The 27,043-nt window shown below is 44.6% G+C and overlaps 1 protein-coding gene across 4 annotated transcripts in view; it reads right to left on the bottom strand.

The window, feature by feature from the left end:
• The window catches only part of trpc7b (transient receptor potential cation channel, subfamily C, member 7b), a gene marked incomplete at both ends in the record, with an annotated part of 55,100 nt that overhangs the window by 25,162 nt on the left and 2,895 nt on the right, over positions 1–27,043 (bottom strand). For all 4 annotated transcript variants that reach the window (XM_080008452.1, XM_080008453.1, XM_080008454.1 and 1 more), the window contains 5 exons: positions 7,584–7,848; positions 10,402–10,635; positions 13,341–13,557; positions 20,596–20,760; positions 23,400–23,582. In XM_080008452.1, coding sequence (XP_079864578.1) covers positions 7,584–7,848; positions 10,402–10,635; positions 13,341–13,557; positions 20,596–20,760; positions 23,400–23,582 — 1,064 coding nt within the window. The remainder of the gene's footprint in view (positions 1–7,583; positions 7,849–10,401; positions 10,636–13,340; positions 13,558–20,595; positions 20,761–23,399; positions 23,583–27,043) is intronic.

Raw genomic sequence — 27,043 nt, 5'->3', positions numbered from 1 at the left:
CATTACATTCCCTTTGTACAAGCCTCTAATGTGATATGCCAGCCCTTTGCGCGGGTTCCACAAGCTTGTCTCTTATTGTGTCTGTTGCCGTCTTTCAATTCAATTCAAATGCCTTTTTGTTGATCTCAAGAGGGGAAACAAAGCCTGCGTTGCCAAAGCAAGACATTATATACACAAAACGGATTGAAAAGAATATAGCACTGGAAATAAGTCAACAAATCGATTTAATGTTCAGCAAAATCATTGAAGAAAAAACATAACTAAATAAAAGCAGCTGAGGGGATTTAGATCCGTTCGTTGTTTCCCATAGAACCCAGTTCAATTTAGGTTTAAGTTAATTCCGCTTTATTATTATTATTATTATTATTATTATTATAATTATTATTGTTATTATTATTAGTATTAGTATTAGTATTATTATTATTATAATAATAATAATAATACTAATACTAATACTAATAATAATAACAACAATAATAATAATAATTATTATTATTATTATTTAACATCCCTTAGTTGGATTTAGAATGTTCCTTTCCTTTGTTCATAAAAGTAGAAACCAATGAAAATACAAATGGATCTCTGATAAAAATACAGGAAAACCGGCGCGCACAGGGCACCGCTGTCTGGAGGAGGAAAAAAAATATGCCACTCCAATTCTCTGAGCCAGGTTTACATTTTTCATTTTCCATACAGACACAACGCAATCTTGCCATCGCCACCACCACTCTGTCCACAAACAGCACAGGACTATTTGATCAGTAGAACACTCTCTCCCACTCTCTCTTTCTCCCTCTCCCTCTCCCTCTCTCTCTCTCTCTCTCTCTCTCTCTCTCTCTCTCTCTCTCTCTCTCTCTCACACACCCCTCCATGCGTACTTTTACTTTTACTTTTACGTTTTACATGCGTACATTATGGAATCTGCGGCGAGAAGAGAGCAAAGAGGACGAGCATCCGATCGAGTTTACCTCATTAAGGTGGAGGTTTTATGACGTAGCCGCACAGAGGACCCGTACCTTTCCAATGTATTGACTGGAGTTCAACGAAGTATTGGATTGTGTCTGTAAACACATCACCTCCACTCCAGCAAGGGTTTCTAAAGCATCCAGAATATACAGATGATGGTGTACTCGCTCATCACAGTGTGTTTTTATTTTAGATGTATTTAATTTCCTCCGTTTGCTCACCTCCCCTCCGCCCGTGAAAAACTGAATGCCCCCCGTTCAATTTGTTCTGGCTACATCCCTGTGGTACTGGTTTTCACTCTCTCTCTGTCGGTCTCTCTCCCTCTCTCTCTCTCTCTCGCCCTCACCCACACCCTCCTCGCCCTGTCATAAGAGTCAAGTCCTTCCAGTGTCTCTTTGTAGGTCCGTCCCTCCACTCCTCGGGGAGTCCGTCTCTCCGTCAGTCCGTCTGTCTGACTGACCTTCTCTCATCCCTGGCTCCCATTCTTCCCGCTGTCCTTCACATCCTCACATTTCTGTGCCGCCCCTTTGTCTCAGTGTCCGGCAGCTCTTCCCCTCGTTGCACCTTGACAATCAGAGAAAATAGCTTTTCTGTGCCTGGTGTGTACCATCCTTTCTTCCCTTTCTCTCCAACCTCTCCACTCCTCAAACACCCCCACCCCCCTCTCTCCCTCCCTCTCCACCCTGTTAGATGTTATCTCCTTAATTGTTTCTGCTGTTGCCTTTATTTGTCTTTATCGTAATTTGTTCCACGCTCTCGCTCATTGTGTCCTTTTAAAGCTTCGGCTGACTTTTGTCTTTCCCCTCAACCAAAATATTTGGGTCACTTTGAGCGTCAAAGCTCGGGAACCAATATTTCTCGTCCGAGCCATTATTTTTGCTAACTTATGTGGAAAATTGGCCTTTAGGTGGGACGCTGAAGTCTCCAGTTGCCTTCAATCCCTTTGTTCCTCTGGACAACACATTCCTGGCGTCAACCTCTGATAACCTCAAATGTACTTAATTCTTTGCTCGATCAGTCTCTTCCCCCATATTCACCTCTCGCACGTTCCCTTTCTCTCTCTCTCCTATGTTCTATGCTGTCCTTCTGCGTCATCATGCTTGGCTGCTGGCAACATAGGCATGTCCAAACGGCCCTGCGTGTGTGTGCATGTGAGGTTGAAACTGCGTATGCGCTAAAATTAAAAACAGGGTGTCGTGCTGTAGTGTAATTTTGTGAGACGTGTGTGAGTCTGATTGTCGTTTTTGAGACTTCCTGCCTCTGGGGATGGAGTATGTGTGGCTATAACAGCTCTGTCTTCATTAAGCCCTCTCCAGCTGTGTGAGTGAGTGAGCGAGTGAGTGAGTAAGCCCACTCCTCTTGCGCTCCTCCTATTCCCCCACTCAGAGAAGTCCCTCCTGGGGTGTCATGCAACCTCCACCTAATGACAGCAACAATGTGTTGCTATAAAGACACAAAGAGCTCGGATCATTTCTAACGTATGTTCTACCATATTAATTGCGCTCGCAAACAAGACGGCAGCATTGAGCATGATCTGAACTTTAAAAGGCTTTGATTTCAGTGGCCGATGTATAATGCCGATATTTTTTCTTTTGCATCTGATTGAACAATTTAATAATAATAACAAATGGGACACAAAATTGCTAAACTAAAATGAACAATTATCTAACACGAATGTTATTGTCTGCATTGTCTCTTCAGTGCACTTATTTAAAGAAAAAAGTATAACCTCAATAAATGTCCACTGGTTATCTAAAAACTCAACTTTGTTAAAAAAGTATGAATGAAAAATAAATCATTATTGACAATATAAAATAATAATAATATACGGCATCTATTAAAGTCTGGTCGGGAAATAGATTCTCCCTGTTACAGAAGTGCAGAATTTATTATTGACAAGTAAAGTTTTTACACAAAAACCTCCACTTTTTACTAAATTAAGTCCAATAGCAACAGAAAGGGGAGACGGGGAGATGGTGTGTTGCGGCATGGAACAGTGAGGACACACAGGGTTTTTGTTTGGACTTGGACGGAACGGGACAGTCCCTGAACTCAGTTGTGTTAAAAAATAAATTGTTTCACACAAGTAGGAAACACACAAAAATAGATAGATTAAAAAAAAATATATATATATATACACACAGGAAAACCACCAGGGAAAGGCACGCATGGTGTAGGGTTGTCTGGAGGAGAGAAAAAAACCCCCTCAAATTCTCTGAGTTAGGTTTACGTTTTGCCTCAAACGTGAATGTGTGTTTTCTTTCAAAACGTGTGGCAGTTTCTCCAACCACACGCCACCCAAGTGATGTTTCCAAGGCCCTCCGGCACAGAGACACAGGCGACGATGCGTTGTAGACACCAGTTCATTGTAGAGAGGAGGCTAGGTGGCATTAGCCCAGGAGCAGATGGAACATGTCATGACGGGGCTCCTATCCTGAGTGTGTGTGAAGACGGGGTTTTAACCTGCTGCTCGTTAGCCCAACCAATGAGCAACTGGTATGCAGCCGCCCTGACCCAATCACCTAGGTCCAGGTCAGGTGTGACTGCTCAAACCATTCGTGGACAAAGCCTACCAATTTGCATACGCAAGGGATTGTGTGGCAGTAGTGATACACAGATGTACAGGACAGACAGACAGTGAGACAGGTGGGAGACGGACAAATAAGCATGTGCATCCAAGTATCCAAATACTACCAGCAATAATAAAAGCGCCGAGATGTTCTGAATCGCCTCGAGAACAATTCTGCCGTTTGTCAGGGAAAAGGGAGATGAAAACACAGATTTAGACGTGACCGCGCCCTCCTCCTCAGGACCCCGAAACAGAGCGTTCCACTGAGAGATGAGCGATGACCGACCGAGGGGCTTAAAACGATTCTGTCACAGACTAAAGATGGATGGCTTTGTCAAAAAAAAAAAACCCAAAAAAAACAACAACGAGAAAAAAAACGCTGACAGCGAGCGACCCCTACAGTCATCGCCATCGCAGCTGATGAAACACGCCGAGGAGCGGCAAAGACACGGCGGGGAAGTACAGAGGCCGGGAAGGAGGACCACTGTGATGACCACCAGACACACCTAGATTTCGATCTGGACTCCCCACCATGAACCTGGCTGAAGCACTCATCATTTGTAAGTACTTCACCTTTTACACATTTGTGAAATCCATATATCCTATTTGGTCCCAACTTGAAAGTGAGTATTTAAGAAATAAATTTAAGTTGAGGAAACCTTAAGAAACCCTTTTTTTTTTTTTTTTTAATCACTTCAATGTATAACATAACATGACACACAAAGCGCAGTGTCACTGTATCATTTGAAATGGATTGAACTGTATCATACAAACAGATTTAACTTTCAAAGTGTGTTGATCATTATGTGGTTCTCTACATGGTGATGGTAATTGGTAATGGTAATTTTAGGGAACATTAGTAAAAATGTGTTGAAGAATAAAGGGGCACGTTAAACAGCTCAGATTTACTATTGCAAAGGAAACTAGGCCTCTTCACACGATTATAATTTCAGTCAAGAACACTGTCATTACATCGATCACGCGTCGATAGGTACACACAGTTATGTTTGCCGTAAAGTCCCTGTCGCAGATCCTGCTTCGCTGCAGCCGCGGGCAAGCCTGCCCCGTCTGCCCGGGGAGTACTGCAAAACCCCCCTTGTCAAGAACGGAGCCAAGCACCAACGCAGATTCAGTGTTACCGGCATTATATTCTGGTACTGTAGGAGGAGGCTGGGGTGGAGGGGGGACATTTCGGCAATGGCCGTTCGGCGTGGACGGAGCACATCCGGGAAAAAAACAACTCTAAAACAGAAGCTTAGATAGCTTGAAGCTTGAAATAGGAGTCGCACAGCGAAACGATATTGACTCTGATAGAGACCGACTGTCACACTCGTCTTGATGTGGTTCGGTGTGGACTTAAAGCCAGCTTGCCCCCTAGTGGTGAGGTCGGGGACGGCAGGTGAAACTAATGAGTTCCCCGTCCTGAAAGTACAGCAGTTTAATGGGGCTCCCCACACCAGACAGGACCATCGGAAAGCTGTCAGAGAAACGACGACCCGTGCCCGGGGGAACTGGGAGTACTGGGGATGCTCCAGCAAACCTCCTGCTGGCGCCGCCCCTGTCAAGAAGCTGTCAGAGAGTAGTGCTTAGAAAAAATGTAAAATAAAGCAAAAACCAAAATGGAGGAAAATTCATTCTGATTCACTGGAATCACTAATGACGGCAACAGTAAGCCATGTATGACAGCAACAATGTGTTGCTCAAAAGACTCGAAGCGCTCGGATCATTTCTAACGTATGTGTCACACAAGCGCTTCACGCCGCCGCTCGCTGTCGTCACGTCAGATTTAAAACATCGAGCGCTGGAAAACAAGACGGCAGGATTTAGCGTGTTCTGAACTTTGCAAGGCTTTGAATTTCACTGAAAAATCACTCCGACGCGAAAGCTTCCTACCGACGAAGACCAACACCCGGGCTGGTAAATCCTCAAGGGTGGAAGATCTTTTCCCTAGTTTTTCCAATGAGTGGAACACCATAGGGACTGGCTGCTGCGGGTGAAGTACATACTGAGTTGCTGTGTTTATGATTGGTGCAGAGTGCCGACTCCAGTCTAGAGGTCTTCACGGGTCTCTAAATTCGGACCCGAACCTGATTGGACCGAGATCCAATTAGAAAGGACTCCTGAAGACATCTAGACTGCTCATCATTTGATGTTTTATTATTGGTGCGCCAACACCACCATTTTGACTTCTACCGTGGATGAAGTCTGTGTATTGACTTGGATTTTCTGCTGCTGTATCTATAACTGGATGAACAGCCGTATGAATGGCTTTTGGCTCCTCGGGACCCAAAAGAGAGCTTTCCGCTGAGAGATGAGTGATGACCGACAGAGGGGTTTAAAACAATCCTGTCACGGACTAAAGATGGATGGCTTTGTCAAAAAAAATAAAATAAAATAAATAAATAAAAAAACGCTGACAAGGAGCGACCCCTACAGTCATCGCCATCGCAGCTGATGAAATACGGCGAGAAGCGGCAAAGACACGGCCTTGAAGGACCGCCGCGATGAAGGACGATCAGACACACCTAGATTAAGATTTAGACTCCCCGTCCCTGACCCTGACCCGAGGTACTCCGAAAAAATGAGTCGTTCAATGGATGTAAAGAAAGTTAGAGAGAGTAAGTTGAGAAAACCTAAGGAAACATAGTTTTGGGAAAAAAGCTCAGTTCAGTTCAGTGTATAACATAACATAACGCACAAAGTGCAATGTCTCTTTATCAGTTGAAATGGATCGAACGATAGCACACAAACAGATTGAACTTTCAAAGCGTGTTGATCATTATGTGGTTCTCTATTGGTAATGTTAGAGAACTATGTGTTGTGTTAAATATGTGTTGAAGAATAAAGGGCCACGTTAAACAGCTCAGATTTACCATTTCCAATGGGAACTAGGTTTCTTCACACGACTATACAAAGGGACAGGAGAGGAGCTTTAGGCCGAGAAACTACGAGAACAAAGCAACTTTTCTATGAATATCAACATTTGTGGGATTTGATAAAAGGCCGTTTCCAGTTCCTGCGTGTGATGACGCAGCTTACGGAGCACTTGTGTGGTAACGTGTTGGTAAGTGGAGAGAATGAGCTCCAACAGCTCCATGAATCACCTTCCCCGTGTCCACTCCACAGAATGGCACGGGCGAGGGTGAGGAGGAGGAGGGACGTCAACTTTCCCTGCTCGCGATTTATCAGAGCGCTTACAAAAAAATCCAATGTCGGTTTAGTTTGTTTGCCCTTCACAGCTACTTGACAAAAGATTCCAGTAGAGCGAGCTAAATTGTTCATTGACTCGCTTGTCCTTATTCAATTCAAACAAATAGCCCAGGAGTCTGCACTGGGCCCGGGGGGGGGGGGGGGTTGTAATGTTCGATCCCTCTCACCAGCGTTAGATGGGATTCTCAATAAAGCGCACCGTGCACTTCCTGGCGAGGAGGAAGTGCAAAGGTCAATAATCTACACGGGAGAAGTCTCCCAAGACGAAGCGCTCTGCTGTGTCCTTTAACAACACCAGATCCAGGCTAATTGGAGATTTTGACAGGGTGCTTTGTTCTCCATGAGACAATAGACAGCGAGCAAGCCAGAGAGACAGACAGACGGACAGACGGACAGACAGACAGATAGGTGGATAGATGGATGGATAGGTAGATAGATAGATAGACAGATAGGTAGATAGATGGATAGATAGACAGACAGACAGACAGACAGACAGATAGATAGATAGATAGATAGATAGATAGATAGATAGATAGACAGACGGACAGATGGACAGACGGAAAGATAGATAGATCGATACATAGATATATAGATAGACAGACAGACAGACAGACAGACAGACAGACAGACAGACAGACAGACAGATAGATAGATTGATAGACGGACGGACAGACGGACAGATAGATAGATAGACAGACGGACGGACGGATAGAAAGATCGATAGATAGATAGATAGATAGATAGATAGATAGATAGATAGATAGATAGATAGATAGATAGATAGATAGATAGATAGATAGATAGACAGATAGATAGATAGACAGACAGACGGACTCACGTGGTGAATGCGGGGTTGTACTTGGCGCCCAGATAGTAGGAGTACAGGTTGAACATGCCGATCATGAAGGCCACGAACACCATGATGAAGATGACCATGAACTTGAAGATGTCCTTGACCGTGCGGCCCAGCGAGATCTGCAGCGGCCCGAAGCTCTCATTGGCCGGCAGGATGTAGGCGATGCGCGAGAAGCTCAGCACCACGGCGATGGCGTACAGGCCCTCCGAGATGATCTGGGGATCCGAGGGCCGCCACTTGTTCCTGGCTGAGGGGGGCGAAGGGGGTGGGGGATTTACAAGATGGGCGAGGAGATGTTTGATAGTTTAGAAATACGCACTGTATATCTGCGTGTTCCCCTGTCCGTCTAGATGAGAGAAAGAGAGAATGAAATGAAGAAATACATCATCCATAATCCATATCCATAATAATCCATGTCCATTTGATCGACTCTTCACTTGGCACCGACTGCAGGCTCGGTCGTCCTGGAAGCCTCTTATGAGTTCCTTTTTTAAAAGTTTTCTGCCTCTGGGTGGTGGAGGATTTAATACCTTCCCGTCTTACTGAAACGCTTGCGTCGGGGGGGAGCGCCTTCACTTGAAATCCCGATTCGGACCTGTGCAAGCCCCTCTGAAACCGATGCAAATACAAATCTGACGCGACTTGACCTTCTCAATCAATCCTCCCCGCCGCCACCTCCCCCCCCCCCCCCCCCCTCCCTTTTTTCAAGGGAGACGCGGAGGTGATCTATAACGTCCTGCTGCTTTCTGTCTGACGGTCAGAGGAGATTCCCCAGCGCAGACAGGCGTCCGCAGACCAGACTGCCAAATGACATCAACCTTTATCTTAAGAAAAAAAAAAAAAAAAAAAAAAAGATATCCGCAGAAACCTCGGGGGGGGGGTAATTTAGCTGCGATATTTGAAGTAAAACAGATGAGAGCAGCGGACGTCTTAATTAACTTACTGTCCTGTCATGACGGATTCACGCCACCAGATGACAGCACTGATAAAGGCTCCTTTAAGAGGGAGTTGACGAGAGACAGGGACTGGTACTGTGCTACATGTTGTAAACATATATATATTTTTAAATCTCAAAATGAATGCACACGTGGATATCATGTGTTTCACGGCATATTTTATACTTTTGAATGATTCCTTATCTAACCTGTGAATAAAAAGTATTTTTGTCGGTGCTTTCTAACTACATTCTAGTTAGTACTTCATTATTCCGACTGTAACATCTGTTGGGGAAAGGAAGACAAGCAGGAGGGTTGGGGATTATCGTTGCTTGCAGTAGGGATTTAAAGTTTTAACTTCTAATGAGAAAAGGCTCAGTCAAAGCCCCGGCGGAGCATCCATGGAACAAAAACAAAAATATATTGTATAAAAAATAAAAAAAACACTTTACGATTCTGAGCTTTGTCTCCCAACCATTTTTTTCCTGTAACCCTGATGAAGACTATTACAGATGAAACATAAGGTTTAAAGGGCTTAATTGACTAAATGTAGTTAGTGTTGCTGAACATTTTGTGCTCCCGTTAAGCACCTTGGCTGGGGAGGGAGGAAGCATTAGAACATTTTTGATTTTTTTCTCTGCTCGCAGGAACTAAGAAGGGTAGGGCTTTGTCCAAGCAGAGACTTGCTAATTGGGTCCTGGAGGCCATTGCCAGTGCTTCTCAGGGGACTACCTGTTCCTCCCGATTTTCAGTGCCACTCTACAGGAAGTGTTTCTACCTCCTGGGCTACACTTAGAGGGTAGTGCCTTCCTCGTAACTTTGTTGGTACAAGTCATCCAGGTGCTTGAAGCGCCGTCTCTGTTGGTCAGGAGGAACGAGATAGAACCAGAGTTGCGAATGCAACAGGGGTTCAATATATTCCGGATGACCACCAGAGTTTGGCAGTCAGGAGGAATATGGGCAAGAAGATTCTCAGCGCCTTTCCCTGGGTGCACGTGCCTTTTACACTGGGGCCCTGCACCACCCAGGTGGTCACGATTCACTCTGTTGGTGTAGATACTCGACCTGCGCATGCATACAGTTGAAATCCAGGTGCTAAACGAACCCCGAATTCATAGAACCCCACTCCCGAGGTACATTTCTAACTCTGGATGTGCTTTGTCTGGGTGATGGAAGGGCACACACACTGCTGTTTGTACCGTTAAAGGATAGGTTTGTTGCGTTGGTTCCCACCGTTTATAACCGTTCACAGCACAACCTCGCTGAATGCCTTAGTGCAGCTTCTCACCGTGCCTAAATGCAGTCCAATGGGGCAGTATTATGGCTTCAAAAAAACATAAATCTCCTTTTGAGAAGTGTTGTCAGTCTGTCTATGTTGAAGCATTCAGTGAGGTTGTGCTTTGTTATAAATGATGGAAACCAACAAGGACCGGTTGAAAAATAGTGATTCATGAATAGCTGTCATTGTCCCGAAGGTTTTGAAATAATACCTTGCTTCACATTTTTCTGGCAGTTTTGCCAACCACATGCCTTACAAGTGGCGTTTTCAGGGACCTCTGGCACAGAGACACAGACGACGGGGTTGTAGACACCAGTTAATGTAGAGAGTGGGCAAGGTGGAATAAGCCCAGGAGCATAGAGAGATGTGATAGAGATGTGTCATGACAAGGGCTCATCTCCTGAGTGTGTGTGGGGATGGGGGTTTACCTATTGCTTGTTAGACCAACCATCGAGCAACAGGTATGCAGCCACACTGAACCCAATCACCTAGATCCAGGTCAGGTGTGGCTGCTCAAACTACCACATCACCACACCACAACAACTTTGACGACTACTTGTCGGAAAAAGCAGCTTAGTCGACTCACCGAAAGTGAAGTAGGCCACGTCGTCGGGCAGGGAGGCGTTGCTGATGTCCTCGCCGGGAACGTGCATGTCCACGTAGAGCTGCGCCTTGGACGCCTTGAGGAACGCCATGAAGCGTGCCGTGAAGGACGCCGTGAAGATGGACAGCATGCCGAAGTCCAGGACGTTCCACAGATGCATCACGTACTCCCTGGGCCCGTCCGTCCAGATCTCCTTACACTCGGACCAGATCATACCTTCAGAGGGCGGCATACACACAGACACACACACACACACGCACACACACACACACACACACACACACACACACACACACATGCAGAAACACATACATATGGACACATAAAGCACTGATAAGCATTCAAGCATAACATAAAGATAAATTGGATTGATATATCGCCAACATAAATTACACACACACACACATCCACACACATGCGCACACACACAGACACAAGCACCATTCAATCCACCGACACACAAGCTCATTATGAAAAAAAGCTCTCATCCTCCCACAAATTGCTTATTGAAAAGGTGTCTTGATCGGTATCATCTCGATAAGAAATACTCGGGCCCCGAAGCTGCTGGGATTGAGATGAGGCAACTTTGTCGCTACAACTGCTTAGTAAACACAGCCGCACACAGGCACACACACGCACACGCGTGCACACACAGACACACACACACACACACACACACACACACACACACACACACACACACACACACACGCGTGCACACACAGACACACACGCCTGTGCAGCCAGATATTGCCCAGGATGAGAAACAACCGGTGTCATTACTGATAAATAAACAGAAAAACAACCACATGCTCTCAAACACAACACACACACACACACTCACACAGAGGCAAATAATAACATTATGTGTGTGTGTGTGTGTGTGTGTGTGTGATAAGGGGGGGGGGGGGGGGGGGGATACGGCTTGGGAAGTAGCTGACGTCTGAATGAGATTATAGCCGTTTGCTATTTATATGTTTTGTTTGTGCCTTCACGACATTTACCCTCCACTTATGCGGCTGCCTTTTTATCTAACTTTTCTCTCATCCTCCTTCATGGAGGAAGGAGGATCCGCCACAAACCATCAATTTCATTCGTCCTTGATTGCGGTGTTCGCCAAGATTGCTTTGTGAGAAATCTGCCTATTTTGGGATATTTTCCTTCCCCTGCTCAACTTGTTTCTTTCCCGCATTCTGTTTTCTGCTCTGACTCAGCGTGGCCGCCATCGCAACACGCTCGACCTCCACCCCGTAACGCTCCTTCTTCCCCTGCGGCGAATAAAACTGAATGACTTCCGTACTTTAAATGTCATGACACTTTTGTCCGAGATTAACGATTTTCACTTTGAGCTCTCCCTCAAAGCAAAGCTGGGTGACAAAATTCTTGGCCCCGTTCCAAAGTTCAAGGCTTTGGAGGAATAAAACTTGGCTTTGAGCCCGATATTCACGAGCGGCCAAAAGGATTTCAGAAAAACACAATGTGTTCATGTTTTTCATGTCTCGACGACTTGGATGAGTGTCACCCTCTCCCTATTTCACTCTTCATTTGACACAAAACATTTTAGATTTTTCGATTTTCTCACTCCAGGTTTGATGACCATCGCTCGATAGTGAAATGTTTGACGAATTCTATTCAATTCAATTTAACTACCGTCATTTCCGGACGATAAGCCGCTACTTTTTATCCACGCTTTGAACCTCGCGGCTTATCCAATGACGCGGCTAATTTACGGATTTTTCCCACTTTCTCAAGCTTCATGCCGCCAAAAAACTGAGCAAAAAACACATTATGTGACGGTGCTCAGTCTTTGGGCGGCATTAAGCTTTCATCAGACCAATGAAATTGCCTAACGGGTTGAGGTGAAACAATGTAACTGTTTAGATTAAATCGAGCGCGCTCAAACTTCCCATAATTTACGGTCGTCATTTCGACACCCTCATCATGGCAAAGACACGAAGAAATGCATATGATGCAGCTTTCAAGTTGAAGGCGATCGATCTGGCTGTTGGAAAAGGAAATAGAGCTGCTCCACGGGAGCTTGGCCTGAGTGAGTCGATGATAAGACGTGGGAAACAGCAGCGTGAGGAACTGACTCGGCGCAAAAAGACAACAAAAGCTTTCAGAGGGAAGAAAAGCAGATGGCCCCAACTAGAAAACGAGCTCGAAGACTGGGTCAACACACAGAGAGCAGACGGCCGAGGTGTTTCAACTGTGCAGATCCGACTGAAAGCCAAAACAATCGCCACCGCAATGAAGTTTGAGGATTTTAGAGGTGGACCATCGTGGTGTCTGCCAGTGGGTCCTGACAGCGTGGAGCATTGTCATAAAATCCACTGTCATCAATGGGTTTGGAAAGTCTGGACTTCTGCGTGTTGAAGAGGGCAGCATGGGCTCAGCGGGGAATTTGCCCCCGGATGAAAGTGACGAGAGCGACAATGAAAACGATCCAACATCGGATGATCCAATTCTGAGGCTACTCCGACACCGAAGGAGATGACTTCAGTGGTTTCAGTGCGCAGGAGGAGGAAGATAGTGACCAATGACTTTCTTGGTAGGCTGCTTTTTACCGCAATTTTTTTATTTTAATTACAAAACGTGTTTTGTTAAAGCCTATTAATTTTTGTTACAAGCCGTGTTTCGTTAAAGCCTATTTATTTTTGTTGCAAGCCGTGTTTCGTTAAAGCCTGTGTAAAGTTCTTTTGTTTCAATGTACCGGTAGGCACCTGCGGCTCATAGACATGTGTGGCTTATATATGTTCAAAATAAATGTTTTTGAAAAATTCAGTGTGTGCGGCTTATATTCAGGTGCGCTTAATAGTCCGGAAATTACAGTATATCGTGCATGCACAACAAAAAGAGGACCAAGAAAAAGAAAGAGGGGAGAGAGAGAGAGAGAGAGAGAGAGAGAGAGAGAGACTCACCCAGAACCCACTTCATGATGAGCAGCTCGGTCCAGGAGAACTGGGTGGTTTTGACCCTGAAGACCTGGCGCGGGTGGTCCGTGATGGTCTCGTTGGGCAGGTTCTTGACGCCCTCGAAGCGGTCCGAGGCGTTCATCACCAGCAGGCCCAGGAAGATGGTGAAGGAGACGGCGTGGGCCACGAACTTCATGAAGGGACTGCGCAGGATCTGACCCAGCTTGGGAGAGGAAGAGGAGGGTGAGGAGGAGGGCTCGAACAAAGTCTGCGGATCTAAAAGGCTTTCTAGAGGAAGCTGAGACAGCATGACATTTTTATCCCAACTCTTTGTACATGTAGCAGTTATAATAATAATAATAATAATAATAATAATAATAATAATAATAATAATAACTGAATCATCAAACATTACAATAATAGCACATATAATAAGCCTTACTTATTACTTGTTCTTACTGAAGTCTTTGATGTATATTTGGTTCACCGATTACTGACACATTAATAGTGTGTCGCTTTGGACAAAAGCCTTGTCTAAATGATGCGAGGTAGCTGTGTGTTGCTAAAAATACATTCAAATCAATCATCTGCAATGTAATATAATAGTCGCCTCATCTGGCTGACTGTCATACGTCAGTGTGTGAATGAGCGTATCATATGAGAAGCGAATGAATGGGCAGCATTAGAAGGTGATAGAATGGCTGGAGTGGTGAGAAAAGTGCACATAAGTTAAGTACATTCCATATACGTCCCTGGAATTTAGAAATAAACCCTGTGAGGCAGCAGCTTTACAGCTCAGCTGGGAAAAAAAGGCAAAAGACAGATTGCGTTGCCATCATTTTTGTGACTGTCAAAAGTCAGAATTAAAAATGTAATTGATCTTTCCAGGAAAAACGCGATTTTGAAAAATCGATGCTGTGTTAACTTATTGCAGGACAGATTTCCAAACAGAAATACGTCTTTCCATTCTACTGAATGACGGCAATTCTAATGTATCATGTTGCTGCCTGAAATGTCGGCCCTTTTAGAGAGCAAGATGTGAGAAGATCACACCGATTCATCCCTGTGAAGCCATCGCTCTCAGCCGACAAGCAGCAGCTGCTGCGGTTCAGCGCCTGATGACTCTTACAGTATCATAATGACAGCCACTGAGAATCATCACAGCTTATGGAAATCTACCATATGGGGACAGGCACTTGGCAAGCAGGATAAGACTCAATGCATATGCAACGCTTTGACAGAATGATTAAACATAAAAAAAATCACACTCACACACACACACACACACACACACACACACACACACACACACACACACACTGCTACACAGCACTTGATTCACCGTTTGCCACTTTCTTGACCTGCTGCGTGCAATATTATCAACCTGCAGGATCTCATGCCCCTCACCTGAATGCACACCGCTAACTGCAACCTCTAAAAATCTTGCTCACACAGACACACACAGACACACACAGGCACACACGCGCACACACACACACACACACACAGACACACACACACACACACACACACACACACACACATGCTTGGTAGATATTTTTTTTGAGGTTGGAAATGGGATTTGTATAAATCTTAACATTAGAAGAACCTCTTTATGCCACTGGGTCTTTTACCCCGACCGGAGGGACTCTAGATCAGTTTCCGCCCCTGATGAGACTGCTCTTCAGGACTATACCTCCTGAAGGTGTAGTCCTGTCACCACTCCACAACGCCATCGTCTCTTGGGGAGGGGTTTTTTTTTGCCCTACTTTATTACTTTTCAAATCAGTGTCACGCTGACAGGAGCAAATAGAATGCTCCTTCCCCATGCTCATGCCCAGTGGAACGGAGGCCGCTGGCGGCGGGCAGAGTGAATGAACCAGGTTGGGGTGTGGAATGGCGCGAAATCTCAGGGGGGGAGGGGGGCGGAGCGAGGCCGCAGCCTCCGTGACCCTCCCACGTCCATACACCGGCGGGAGTGAAACAGGACGCCAAGCAGGATGGCAGAAGACAGTGGTGTGAGAGGAGGGGGAGGCTCATGGGACTGAACAGGTGATTCGTGCAGGAAGATGGACCCCCCTCTCCTCCTCTCTCTTTTTCTTCCTCTTCCTTTTTTTGTGCGAGTGTCTCTGTGTATGGTTGATATAAAACAGCGCCTTCCCCTGACCACCCCTTCCTCTCTTGCTCTGTGCGGTTTACAGAATTATTTAATTATTTATTGATGTAAAGATAGTAATGGACCTCATTTATGGAACTCTTTACAAAGTGCTTCACAAAAAGAGAGAACACAAAGAGGAATCACAGGAAAGGAGTAAAAAAATATATAAAAAGAACATTAAAATAATAATAAAAAAATAAATAAAATAAAATAAAAAAAAATAAAAAAAAAATAAAAAAATAATAATAAAATAACACCCAAATAAAATAACACCCAAATAAAATAAAATAAAATAAAATAAAGAGTTTAAGGCCAAATCATAATAATGCTCATAGGATAGGGGTGGTGTGGGATCTCTGCTTGGTGTTGGTTAAAAACCTGGCTGTTGCATTTTGCACCAGTTGGAGGCACTGTAATGCAGGGTCACTAAGGCAGGGAAATAATAAGAGAGAAAGCATTATTTGCTCCAAACTATGCTTTAACAGAACCAATTTAATGTGGGCAATTGTCCTGGGGATGGTAAAAGCAGGATTGAGGCAGATTAATCACATGTACTGTAAGTCAGATTTTTACTGGGGGGCAAAAAGGCGTAGGATTTTATATTCGTAGCTAGAGGATGAATGCAATTACTGATAGAGCATGACAGGTTTTCAGGGCCAGTGATCATTTAAATTATACCCCTTTTCCCCCGAATAACCCATACTGGGGTTATCAGGGCTGACAGACAGGCACAGTATTTTACCGCTTGTATATCGTCTGTGACTTTAAGATGCCAAATTGGTGAATAATGCAACCCAGCGATCTCACAAGCCCAAGGTAGATCAATTTTGGCTGCATTTTTTAAAACCTCACAGTCAGTTAACCTCGCTCTTGCTCATCTTCAAATAACTATTTCAGCTTGGGTTGACCGCCCAGGAGCTCAGGGAAGACGCCGTGCTGTTCCTGGCAGCTCCAATAGAAATGGCAAACTTCAAATATGGGGGAAAAGAAATGTGTGTGAATGTGAATCTCACGAGCCTTCCATGCGTGAGGAACGCCTGGGACTCCTTGCACACGTTTGAGTTCACAAGACCCAGACGTTCAGCCACAGTGGATCAAAATAATAAACGGAATAAAAGTATTTTGATCCCAAAAACAACCAGGTGATTTGGAGAATAATCTTGGATTCTTATAAAACAATTCAATTCAATTTGCTCATGTCTATATTTCACATTTCTATTTTAATTTGAATATCTAATACAATATTTTATATTTTTTTAATTAATTATTTTTTGTAATTTATCTGCTTACAACACATTTCAATTATCAAAAGCAACCGTTTGTTGATAATGATATGCTATTATAGTCTAGGGCTACGACTAAAACAGGGAACAGCAATTTCTGACCAGCGTTTCTAAAACGAAATACCATCCACATCGGCTGCATTGATCTTTCAGTGGAGACCACAACCAAACATCATCTACCCTCTTCTCCCTTCATTACAGTGATTAGCTAGGACAATGAACACCGCAGCGGAGGAAAACCGCTTGTATTGGTCCCCGTCCCCCCACACCCACACACCCCCACACCACGCCACCACCCCCAAACTCGCCAAACCCCTGTTGGAAGCCTTATCAGTTCCACTGTGCCTCTCACCTCTCTGGGGGGGGGAAGGCGCACTTGCAGATAGCCGCGTCTCATTACTCAGGTGAGGTGTTGATGTATAAGGTGAGGATGCTGTAGCGACGAGACTGAAATGGCTCCTTCTGAGCGATTTTTCTTTCCCTTTTTTTCACTTTCCCCCGAAGCCTCCGTTGCAACCACCGCCGCCCGAAAACATGGGAAAGTCAAAAACGGTTACGGATCCCGTCATCTCCCCCTGCTTGTGTCTCACTCTCATATATTTCTCTCCGTTCTCTTCTCGATATAAGGTAGACACTAGGGGCGTGCCAAGTGTTGCGATACGATACCGCGATACATTGCAATATATTCTAATCTTTTTATTCGTTTGGCGTCGGTAAAAAGTTTAAAACGCATGTTTTTTGTCTCTGTATTGGTCTTTCGTCCGCACGGAGCTTCTTGAATACCCTGACGTCATGACCTCAACTTGCGCATGCTTCAGGAACCTACGAGCGACAGCCTGCACCCAGTTTGTTTACGTGTGGTCAGTACTGTTCGGTTTCATTACATGCTTACAGGTAATTCAATTTGTTTGCTGTGTCTCCATTAAAGGTCTATTCTTACATACAGTATTGTGTATGAATATAAAGATCGCTGACTGCACTGTTTCTGCTGCTGTAACGCTTGAATTTACCCCCGCGGGATTAATCAGGTGTAAAGTTTGTTGCCAGATTGTCTGGTGATTTGGATATGTTCAAATGGTGGACATCTTAAATTGCTTACGATGTTACCTGCATTATGATAACGCTGCTTCTTTGAGCAAAATGACCCCCATTCCGTTGCCGCTGCAGGTTTCCTGTGCATGCGTATAAAAATAAATGGGAACGCCAGTGTGGACTGAAATCATTGAAAATGTATCTGCATTACTGTGGATGGCCCTAAATGTAAATAAGAAAAGTCACTATCCTGGGGAAAAGTATCCCCCAGCCCTAGTGCACAACAGCTTAAAGTCCAGAATCCCTAAAAAACAATAAGAATATCTCTCCCGGTCCCTCTGTGTCAAAGTTCTCTCATCTTTATTTCCATTTCTTCGACGCTTGCGGCGTCACGTGTGTGTCTGCCAAACTTCACAGCACTCTATGTATTCTTTCCATTCCGCACAATGCCCAGTCACTACAAAGCCTTTCTGCACCGATGCACACGTATATGTTCCACCGCTTCGTACCGATATATCAATCTCGTGGGTTTCTCTCCAAAGCGCCTACTGTAGCTCGACCAATTACATCAATGTTTCTCTCCACCGACACCCATGATTTAATCATTATTTTCTCTTGTGGAGAAAATAACTCAAAACTAAAAACCAATATATCTGTCTCATCCATCTCCCGCTGCTAATATAAAATCTAATACGGTCGGGGCATCTAATAACGCTGTTTAGCCATGACGTAAATGGGCAATATTACGAGCTGTAATAGAGGTGACCAATTTGACTCTGTGCTCTTATTATAAAAAAAAAAACAACAACAAAACATCAGAGACACAGCAGCAGCTCACTGAACCCCAGCAAATTTAAATGATGTCTAGGACTCCATTTCCATACATATCTTTCATTATCTTTTCAGTCTTTGTCATCAATCCAATTCGACCAGATTCAGCCTCAATGGAGGTTTAATTTAGGCTTTTTTTTTTACTTTTTGTTGTGCTTTCCACCTTTTACAAACTAATAAGAAATTTATTAGAAAGGGCTCAGTTGATAATGATGGATCAGGAGGATAAGATGAACACACACACAAACACACACACAAACACACATGCACACACACGCACACACACATACACACACACACACACACACACACACACACAGATGCACGCACACACACACACAGACACACACAAACACACACACACACACACAACCACACACACACACACACACACACACACACACACACACGCGCACACACACACACACAGAACAGTTAGAATATGTTAATCTGCTGATCAACCTGGGTAATCTGTCATAATCAAGTGCATGTGTACAGTCATGTAGGAGCTGTGGGAGTTTTGACATTTGACAAACATTTGGGGGGTTTTGACATTTAATGACAGCGACTGTGCTTGGCAGGAATTAGTGGACTGACAGTCCAAGTTGCTATTTACATGCACACACACACACACACACACACACACACACACACACACACACACACACACACACACACACACACACACACACACACGCACACACACACACACACACACATGCCCAGGTGTTGGGTGATCCAGTAAGATCAAGAGTCTTAGTATCTCCTGATTGAATCTAAATCCCCCTGGTGCAGAAACCCTCCCTGAACTTTTACATCAATGCACACATGTACACAGACACTTCTATGCACGCACACACACACACACACACACAAACACATACACACACACACACACACACACACACACACACACACACACACACACACACACACACTGTAAAAGTAAGTGTGGGATTCTAGGGGTGTGTGCCTAGCAGCGTGTCTCGGTTTGCTTGTGTGTATATGTGCGTGTGTTTAAATGTTCGTTTCAGTGTGTGTGAGTATTATATATGAGTTTCTGTGTTTGTAATTTCCGTAATCTGTCTGGACGCTAAAGGGTATGTTCGCCGATTTTGAACATAAATATAAATATATATAATTAAATAGCCTCAATAGACAGACAACTCTGGGATTTCTTTTAAAATGATCTTTATTTATCTAGCATCGTTTGAGGTTGGTGTCTGGGCTCTACTGCTGATCACCACGGCGAGGTGAACAGCAATCACGGGCGTACTTCATAAGCTAGAAATATAGCAGGAATGAACTTGAATCCCCCCACTAGATAGAACAGTAGAGCCCCACTGGTGGATGCAGGGGAGGTGGAGGGAGCGCAGCAAAGCAGGCAGCAAAGCAGGCAGCAAAGCAGGCAGCAAAGCAGGCAGCAAAGCAGTCAGCAAAGCTGGTAGGGCAGGAGGAAATGGCTGTTTAAATAGGCCAGTCCATAAGGGCGCTGAAGGGTGTGACGCCGTCAAAGTTGTCTGACAGACCTAGTTCTGCAAACTAAGCCCGATTTCTGTCGACCTGTAATAATCAGTAAACAACAGACATGATTGCCTGTGATGTGAAATGCCGTGAGCTTATAATGAGATTGAAGAAATGGTCCAAAAAACCCTCCTCAAAGTCCATATGTGACTGTCAGACGCCGAGTTTCCAGTTAACCTTTTTTGGCAGAGCTGAGAAACTACTTTTTGGTACCAATTTATATTCTTTAACTTCATGACTGCAGCAGCCAATTGTGTCCATCAATCTCAGTATTATAGGCGAGCAATACTGCATTTTAAAACAGTTTCAAAATGTGTGAACCTACCCTTTGAGATAAACTACACTCCTATACTATACTCTTAAAAAATACTGTGACTGAAGTCAGATTAAGGTTCAGAATTGGTGCGTTGCGGTGCATGTGTTCTGTGCCCACCTTGCTGCAGGGTATGATCCAGTAGGCGATGGCCAGGAAGGGAAGTCCCACGGTGACGCCCAGCACCGTCCAACACTTCACCCCGACCGACTGCTGCCTGAGCCCGGACAGGTTCTCGTACCAGATCGTCAGCAGCTGCTGCTGGCAGTTGGGGTGGGCAACAAACTGTTGAGAGAGGGGGGGGGGTTCAAAGTGCATGATCGTAGTTCGTAAAAGAGGAAGATAGAGGACAAAGGAGGAAGGGAAGAGGAAGTTCGAGATTACTATGTGCTGTCATAGACTCCAGAATGAGAATCACAATCAGAATCAGATTCACCTATTTCGCCAGGTGCATTTACATGTACTGGGAATTTGTCATTAACTTCTATGAATTCACAAAATCCGGACATCACCTTTTCGATTCTATAGTACCATTGAAGTGGACCGGGACCTTCGTTCCATCAAGATGTGTTGCGATGGAGGGAGGGTGGAAGGAAGGTGAAAACAAAACAGACCTATACAGTGGGTTACACGTTTGCAATGGTGGCCAATTCTGATCAAACATTATTTTTCGACACACGGCCAGTAAAAAAAATCCGCCACCGATGGGAAGCAACATTGTTCCGTCCGGCTTGTTTTTCCCAGTAATAAATGAGGTTTGTCGGGGCGTTTCATCAGCTTTTCATGGCCTAGCCGGTGGGGGAGGCATTGATAGATTGAGACCAGACGTGGAACAAGGAAGTGGAGGATGGATTTTTCCTGCTAGGCTGGAGGCAAGTTGTGGAGAACATAAAGAGAACAATCAATGTTCAATAGGACCCCAGCTGGAGGAGCAATCAACCGTGTTTGTATGTGTGTGTGTGTGTGTGTGCGTGTGCGTGAGTGCATGTATTCATGTTGAGTTATTTCTTATCAATTCTAAGAACACATGCTGTTAAAGTGGGATAGGAACTTTTCTGCCACAATTTTGCACACCGATCAACTCATGCACACGATCACAACTGATCCCTGCCACCGCGCTCTTCCTGTGTGTGTGTGTGTGTGTGTACATAGCCGTGTGTTGACGTGCTCAGTCCATCCTCACACCTGGTTTCCATGGAGACAACCCTCACCCCCCACCCCTCTCCACCTTGTGTAATTAGCTCTCTCCGTGTCGATGCCGCTCCACGTTACAGGATTAAAAAATGCTTTACACTGGAGTACCGTGCGCTGACTCCACTTTATCAAAAACACGCTGCATTAGAAGGTCATACGGGAAGGAGTGTGTGTGTGTGTGTGTGTGTGTGTATGTGTGTGTGTGTTTGTGTGTGTGTGTGTGTGTGTGTGTGTGTGTGTGTGTGTGTGTGTGTGTGTGTGTGGGTGTGTGTGTGTGTCTGTGTGTGTGTGTGTGTGTGTGTTGGGCTGGGCTTGTTTTGACATTTAATAAATACGACTGTGCTTGGCAGGAATTAGTGGACTGACACAGAGTCCAGAGTGGTATTTACACACACACGCACGCACGCGCGCGCGCACGCACGCACGCACACACAGGGTAAAGCTATAGAATTAACACTGCACTGGAATTACGGTGCTTGGCATCCATATAAGCCTCGCACTCTGCACTCTGGAACCAAAGGGGATATTTTGTCCTCGGAGCTTGGGGAAATGAATACATTTTTCCCATTAGCGTTGCTTTTTGATCATATGGGGATTTTGTGTCGAAAGGTGTGCCCTGATAACAACATACAGTAAATGAAAGACTATAGCAGATTAAAAGGCAAACATTAACTCAAATACAGTGAAAAATTTGAACCACATTTCTGTAATTGTGGATCTGCTGCAGAACTCACGATCCATCCGCTTTGATCAATAGAGGAAAATAGTGCTAAATATTCTTAGTCTTATCTTGAGTATTGCGTATTGATTCCCAGGCACCTAAGCTGCACACAAACCTCCTGGTGATGACGAATTGTACTAGAATTTATGTATAAAAAAACAAATCGATGAAATAAAAAAAAATATATAAGGAATTTAATCACCTCTGTTCAGGCCGGCAGGCACCAAATATGTAACGCAGACCTACACCTGATAGTGAAATGCAACACAATTTGATGATGCTGCATAGGAACATAGGAAGAAACGCGTTAATGACTTGCACGTCAGCTCAGCTGTCAGTGTGTGTTGGCCTTTTCCCTTACATACATTCATTAACCGATTCATTTGAAAGAGATTAATTTTAAAGACGTTTGTGGCGGTCAAGCAGCGGCTGCAGACAACAGCACGGTTCCCTTTCCCGCGGCCGCCAAGCTGCCTCGAGACCAATCACTCCGACTCGAGTCAGGGATATTGCAGAGGGGATCGGCGCAGGGGCTCGTCTGCCGACCAGAGCGGAACGCAATTCCTCGGGCGCCCGATACCACCACCACCACCATCATCATTATTATTATTAAGGGTATTATTATTCATACTTCTGGCCTGCGAGCTTCTTGTTCCTCTGCATAATGAAAGACTCCGTCTCGCTCCCTAAACCCTTAGTTGTGGGAATCTCTGCCCACAGGTAGGAGTTGAGGGAGGGAGGCAGAGTCTTTCTTGCCTCAGTGCGCCAACATGGCGAGAGTTTTATTATTCAGAGGAACAAAAAGGCTCTCATGGCCAGAAGTATAAATAATAATACCAGTCAGTCTAGTAATATCAGCCGGTGATTGACCACGCCCCTTGGTCCGCCACAATGTTCCTTTCGGAAACATCTTGATGGAGCATTTTGGGACTGGAAAAACCTTCTAACGGCCCACGGGTCTCATCGGTGGAGTTGTTTCGTGGGTTCTGGGCCTGGGAGCACCCCGTACCTTCTTGACTTCGTACTTGATGGCCAGCTTGACGCGGCTGAGGCAGGGCCGGTTGTACGGAGTTGGGGGGCACTGGTCCACATCGCCGTTCAGGATGGCCTCCACCTCCTCTGTGTTCCGACACAGGTCCAGCACCCCCACCACAAAGTCCTTACACTGCATGGACAGCTTCCTGTAGTCGTTCTGCACAGAGGAAAATGAGGTAGGGGGAGAAAGAGGGAAGGAGGGATAAAGGGGCGGAGTGGAAAGAGAACGGTTGGGTGGGGGTAAAGATCGTCATCCTGCAAACCCTGTAACCCTGCAAACATGTAACTAAAAAGTAGTTCTGTTGATTTTAAGTGTTTCATTAAAATGTGAAATTGTAAGGAAATTCTTGGAGGGGCTGCGCCGGTGCTGTGGCAAATCCTGACGAGGGATATCCATCTATCTATCTATCTATCTATCTATCTATCTATCTATCTATCTATCTCTCTCTCTCTCTCTCTCTCTCTCTCTCTCTCTCTATCTATCGATCTATCAATTTATTAAATAATTAAACCCTGTATAACCCCCTGAGGGAAATCTGAACCTGCAAAAATTAACCTTACCATTCAAGGTTAAAATGAATTGATTTAAACATTAATTAAAATACAGCGCACGAGAGACAGTAAAAATCATCGGATGCATGAAAAAGTAAAACAAATAAGAAGATAGGGAGAATAATAAAATTGTTAAATGGGGCAAATAAAATGAGGGTGACTGGGTTAATAGCTCACTGGCTTGTTTGTACCGTCACATGCTGTGCAATTAGATGTCTTCTCCGGTGTTTCCAGTTTCGGGATAAACGGAGAGATTACTCATTAAAATCAAAATATTTGTTTGAAAAGAACTGCAAGCTGGGATTTCATTGACATTCCTGTCGGAGCCTTCCCCGACTGCTCCAAAAAATATTAGTTTCAAGATCAGCAGATTGCCCTTAACTGAGTTGATGCAGTTTCATTTATTTATAATATTTTCTAATACCAAGATACGCAAACAAATCCACAATCCACAATCAAACCCTTCATCATCTGCTCCTTCAGTAGCAGTATGTTGATGATCAACAAAGGAGCAGCTGTAGAAGATTTGGCATTGAAAAAATTCTGCAATCTGAATTGGCCGAGGTATCTAATTAAAAATCCACAAAAGTGGATCGTAATCATAATTCACTCCAGATGAGGATGGCTGTGGCGGAACTTTCCTTTAAAGCACCACAGGGGTTTTCTTTGAAATACATTTCCTCTCAAGAACAGATTGAAAGCTCCCAATCAAAGTTTAATTAATGCACAAAAGAACAATCAGTCCCTTACTGACGGGCTTCACTCAAACTAAAAAATAAAATGGTTTATGATTGTTCATTATAAATCTAGCAATCAAACAAAAAAAAACAAAAACATGCGAAATCTACAGTTTACAGCAGAATAGCAAGATTTGTAGTAGCTGGTAGCTGGCAGGATGCAGAACTGGTTCGAGAGTGGAGAAATAAGGAGCATTAATTCTTAAAATTCGAAATAGAAAAATCCTAATTGGTTGGATTTCTTAGGCCCCGCCCCCTACAGCTCAGCGTCCCGCCCAGTTAACTATGTAAACAGAGCAACGGCAGGTTCTGTAGGGTTCTGGTGTCGTGTTCCAGCAGAGATGGAAGACAGCAAGCGGTTTCAAGAGCTGACGTCAGCTGAATTGCTGAGGGGCGTGTCCTATGACGCGCTGGCCGGGCCCAGCCAATGGTGTCCGGCCGCGCTTTCTGACCATTTTTAAGAGCGACTGAGGAAGTATCCCCATTGTATGAGTCGGATGGCGCGGCAACTTTTTTTACTGAGTGGCCAAGACGCACGTTTGGCCTCATTAAGACTCAAAGAGAAGCCGCTCATGCTCGTGTTCCATTCAAAATAACACCAACGCTCCTCAGGACCTTTTGTTCTATTTATTTATTTTTTTAATCGTATTAACTTATTTGTGTGTTTATTTACTCAGTTATCCCCATCTCCCCCAATCCCGTCGGGCGCTCGCATTCCTCCAGTGTAGTCCATTACGTTGCTGTGAGAACATTCACATTCAGTTACAGCTCGGAAAGAATTCTTTCATGCATATAGATTGTTGTAATGAGCTTTGCGGCATCAGAAATGCAAGCCGGGACGCCTCCCCCGCGGGCCCGCCGCCGTGTAACATTGATAAATGCCAAACCGCTAATTGGGAGAAATTCCTGATGGATGGATGAAGAAAAACACGAGGCAGTCAAAGGGATGGATAGACAAAAGGTGGGACGTAAGACATCAAGCCCATCACAATAAAGTAATGGATTTTTTGGCTCCAGCCAATGATGAAGGACTACGCCGTGCCCTCTGGGGTTTGTGGAGGGGAAAAAAAAAAACCTCGGTGGCGTTGTCTCGAAGGTGGACAAGCATCAACAATCAATTATGATGTCACGTCTCTTTGCATGCATGGAAAGATACCTTCAGGGAGCAGGAAGACAGGGATTTCTTAATCAATGGCGTTGAAATTTGGAGACACAGATGACACACACACGCACGCACGCACGCACCCACACACACACACACACACACACACACACACACACACACACACACAAAATGAGACAAGGAACAATAATGAGGTGATGTGGAGGGCAGTGAAATGAGCAGTGGGATCATAAAATGTGTGTGGGGTGGGGGTTCGGTTTAGGAGAGCGAGAATGGGCGCGGCGGGAGGCTGAAGAGTGTATTTGGAACATAAGGGAGCACATAAGGATGTAAGGCTATCAGGCGCCGTGCGTCATCCTCAGCAGAAGGGATGGAGGGACAGACAGGTCAGGACTCGTCCACCGCCAAGCTTTTTTTTCCCCTTATAACGCGCCAACACAGACAAAGCTGTGACTCAGAGTTTCTTGTCACACTTATAAGCCTCTACTGGGGGTAGACAAAGATAAAGCACACAAAGCTTCAACTTTAAAATAACACCTGGAGTATTTTGTGTGTTTTTGCATGACGATGGTTTAAGAACAAGCCACTCATTTTATTTCTGTCGTAGGACACGACTGCGTAGTTGACGCTCAAAAAAGAAAGCGAAAGAAAGAAAGAAAATGTCAGCTGTTTGGAGGTACTTCAAGGGTAAACAAAGAAGATTCAATAAATAACTACTCGATACATGTTGTCGTCTGATGTTTATGCTTTTCCATGTACATGTGGTTGTTTGTTTCTTTAGTTTATGTTTTTTCCATGTACAACATCGGACCAAACATGCTTGTTTGGTTCTATGTTTATTTGTCTCACCCGTGGTGATTCTCACCCTAGTGGAGAAGTGATTCACTGTTTATAGAACCAAACATGGTAAAATAGTTCTCCAAAGACGGGGATTGGTGGAGGTTTTGTACAGTAAAAAACTGTCCTCTCGTCATCCCACAGGTCATCCACAGGAGAGAGTTATTGCAGCAATTCTTTAGGATTAAAAATGAATAAAGAGTTGCATTGCAGGTTGAGAAGTTGAACTCCACTTGCAGACTAGCTCTGTCCTAGATGCAATAGAGTACAAATACTCCGTGTTGTATGCCCAGCCTGCTGACAGCACAGGATGAAAAAGGAAAAAAGAAGAACCTTCTCTTCGGGCTGCTTAGCTGGTTGAACTACTAA

The sequence above is a fragment of the Zeus faber genome (genome assembly GCF_960531495.2).
Source record: "Zeus faber genome assembly, chromosome: 10".
Classification (NCBI taxonomy): domain Eukaryota; kingdom Metazoa; phylum Chordata; class Actinopteri; order Zeiformes; family Zeidae; genus Zeus; species Zeus faber.
This window is presented reverse-complemented; position numbering and strand designations above follow the sequence as displayed.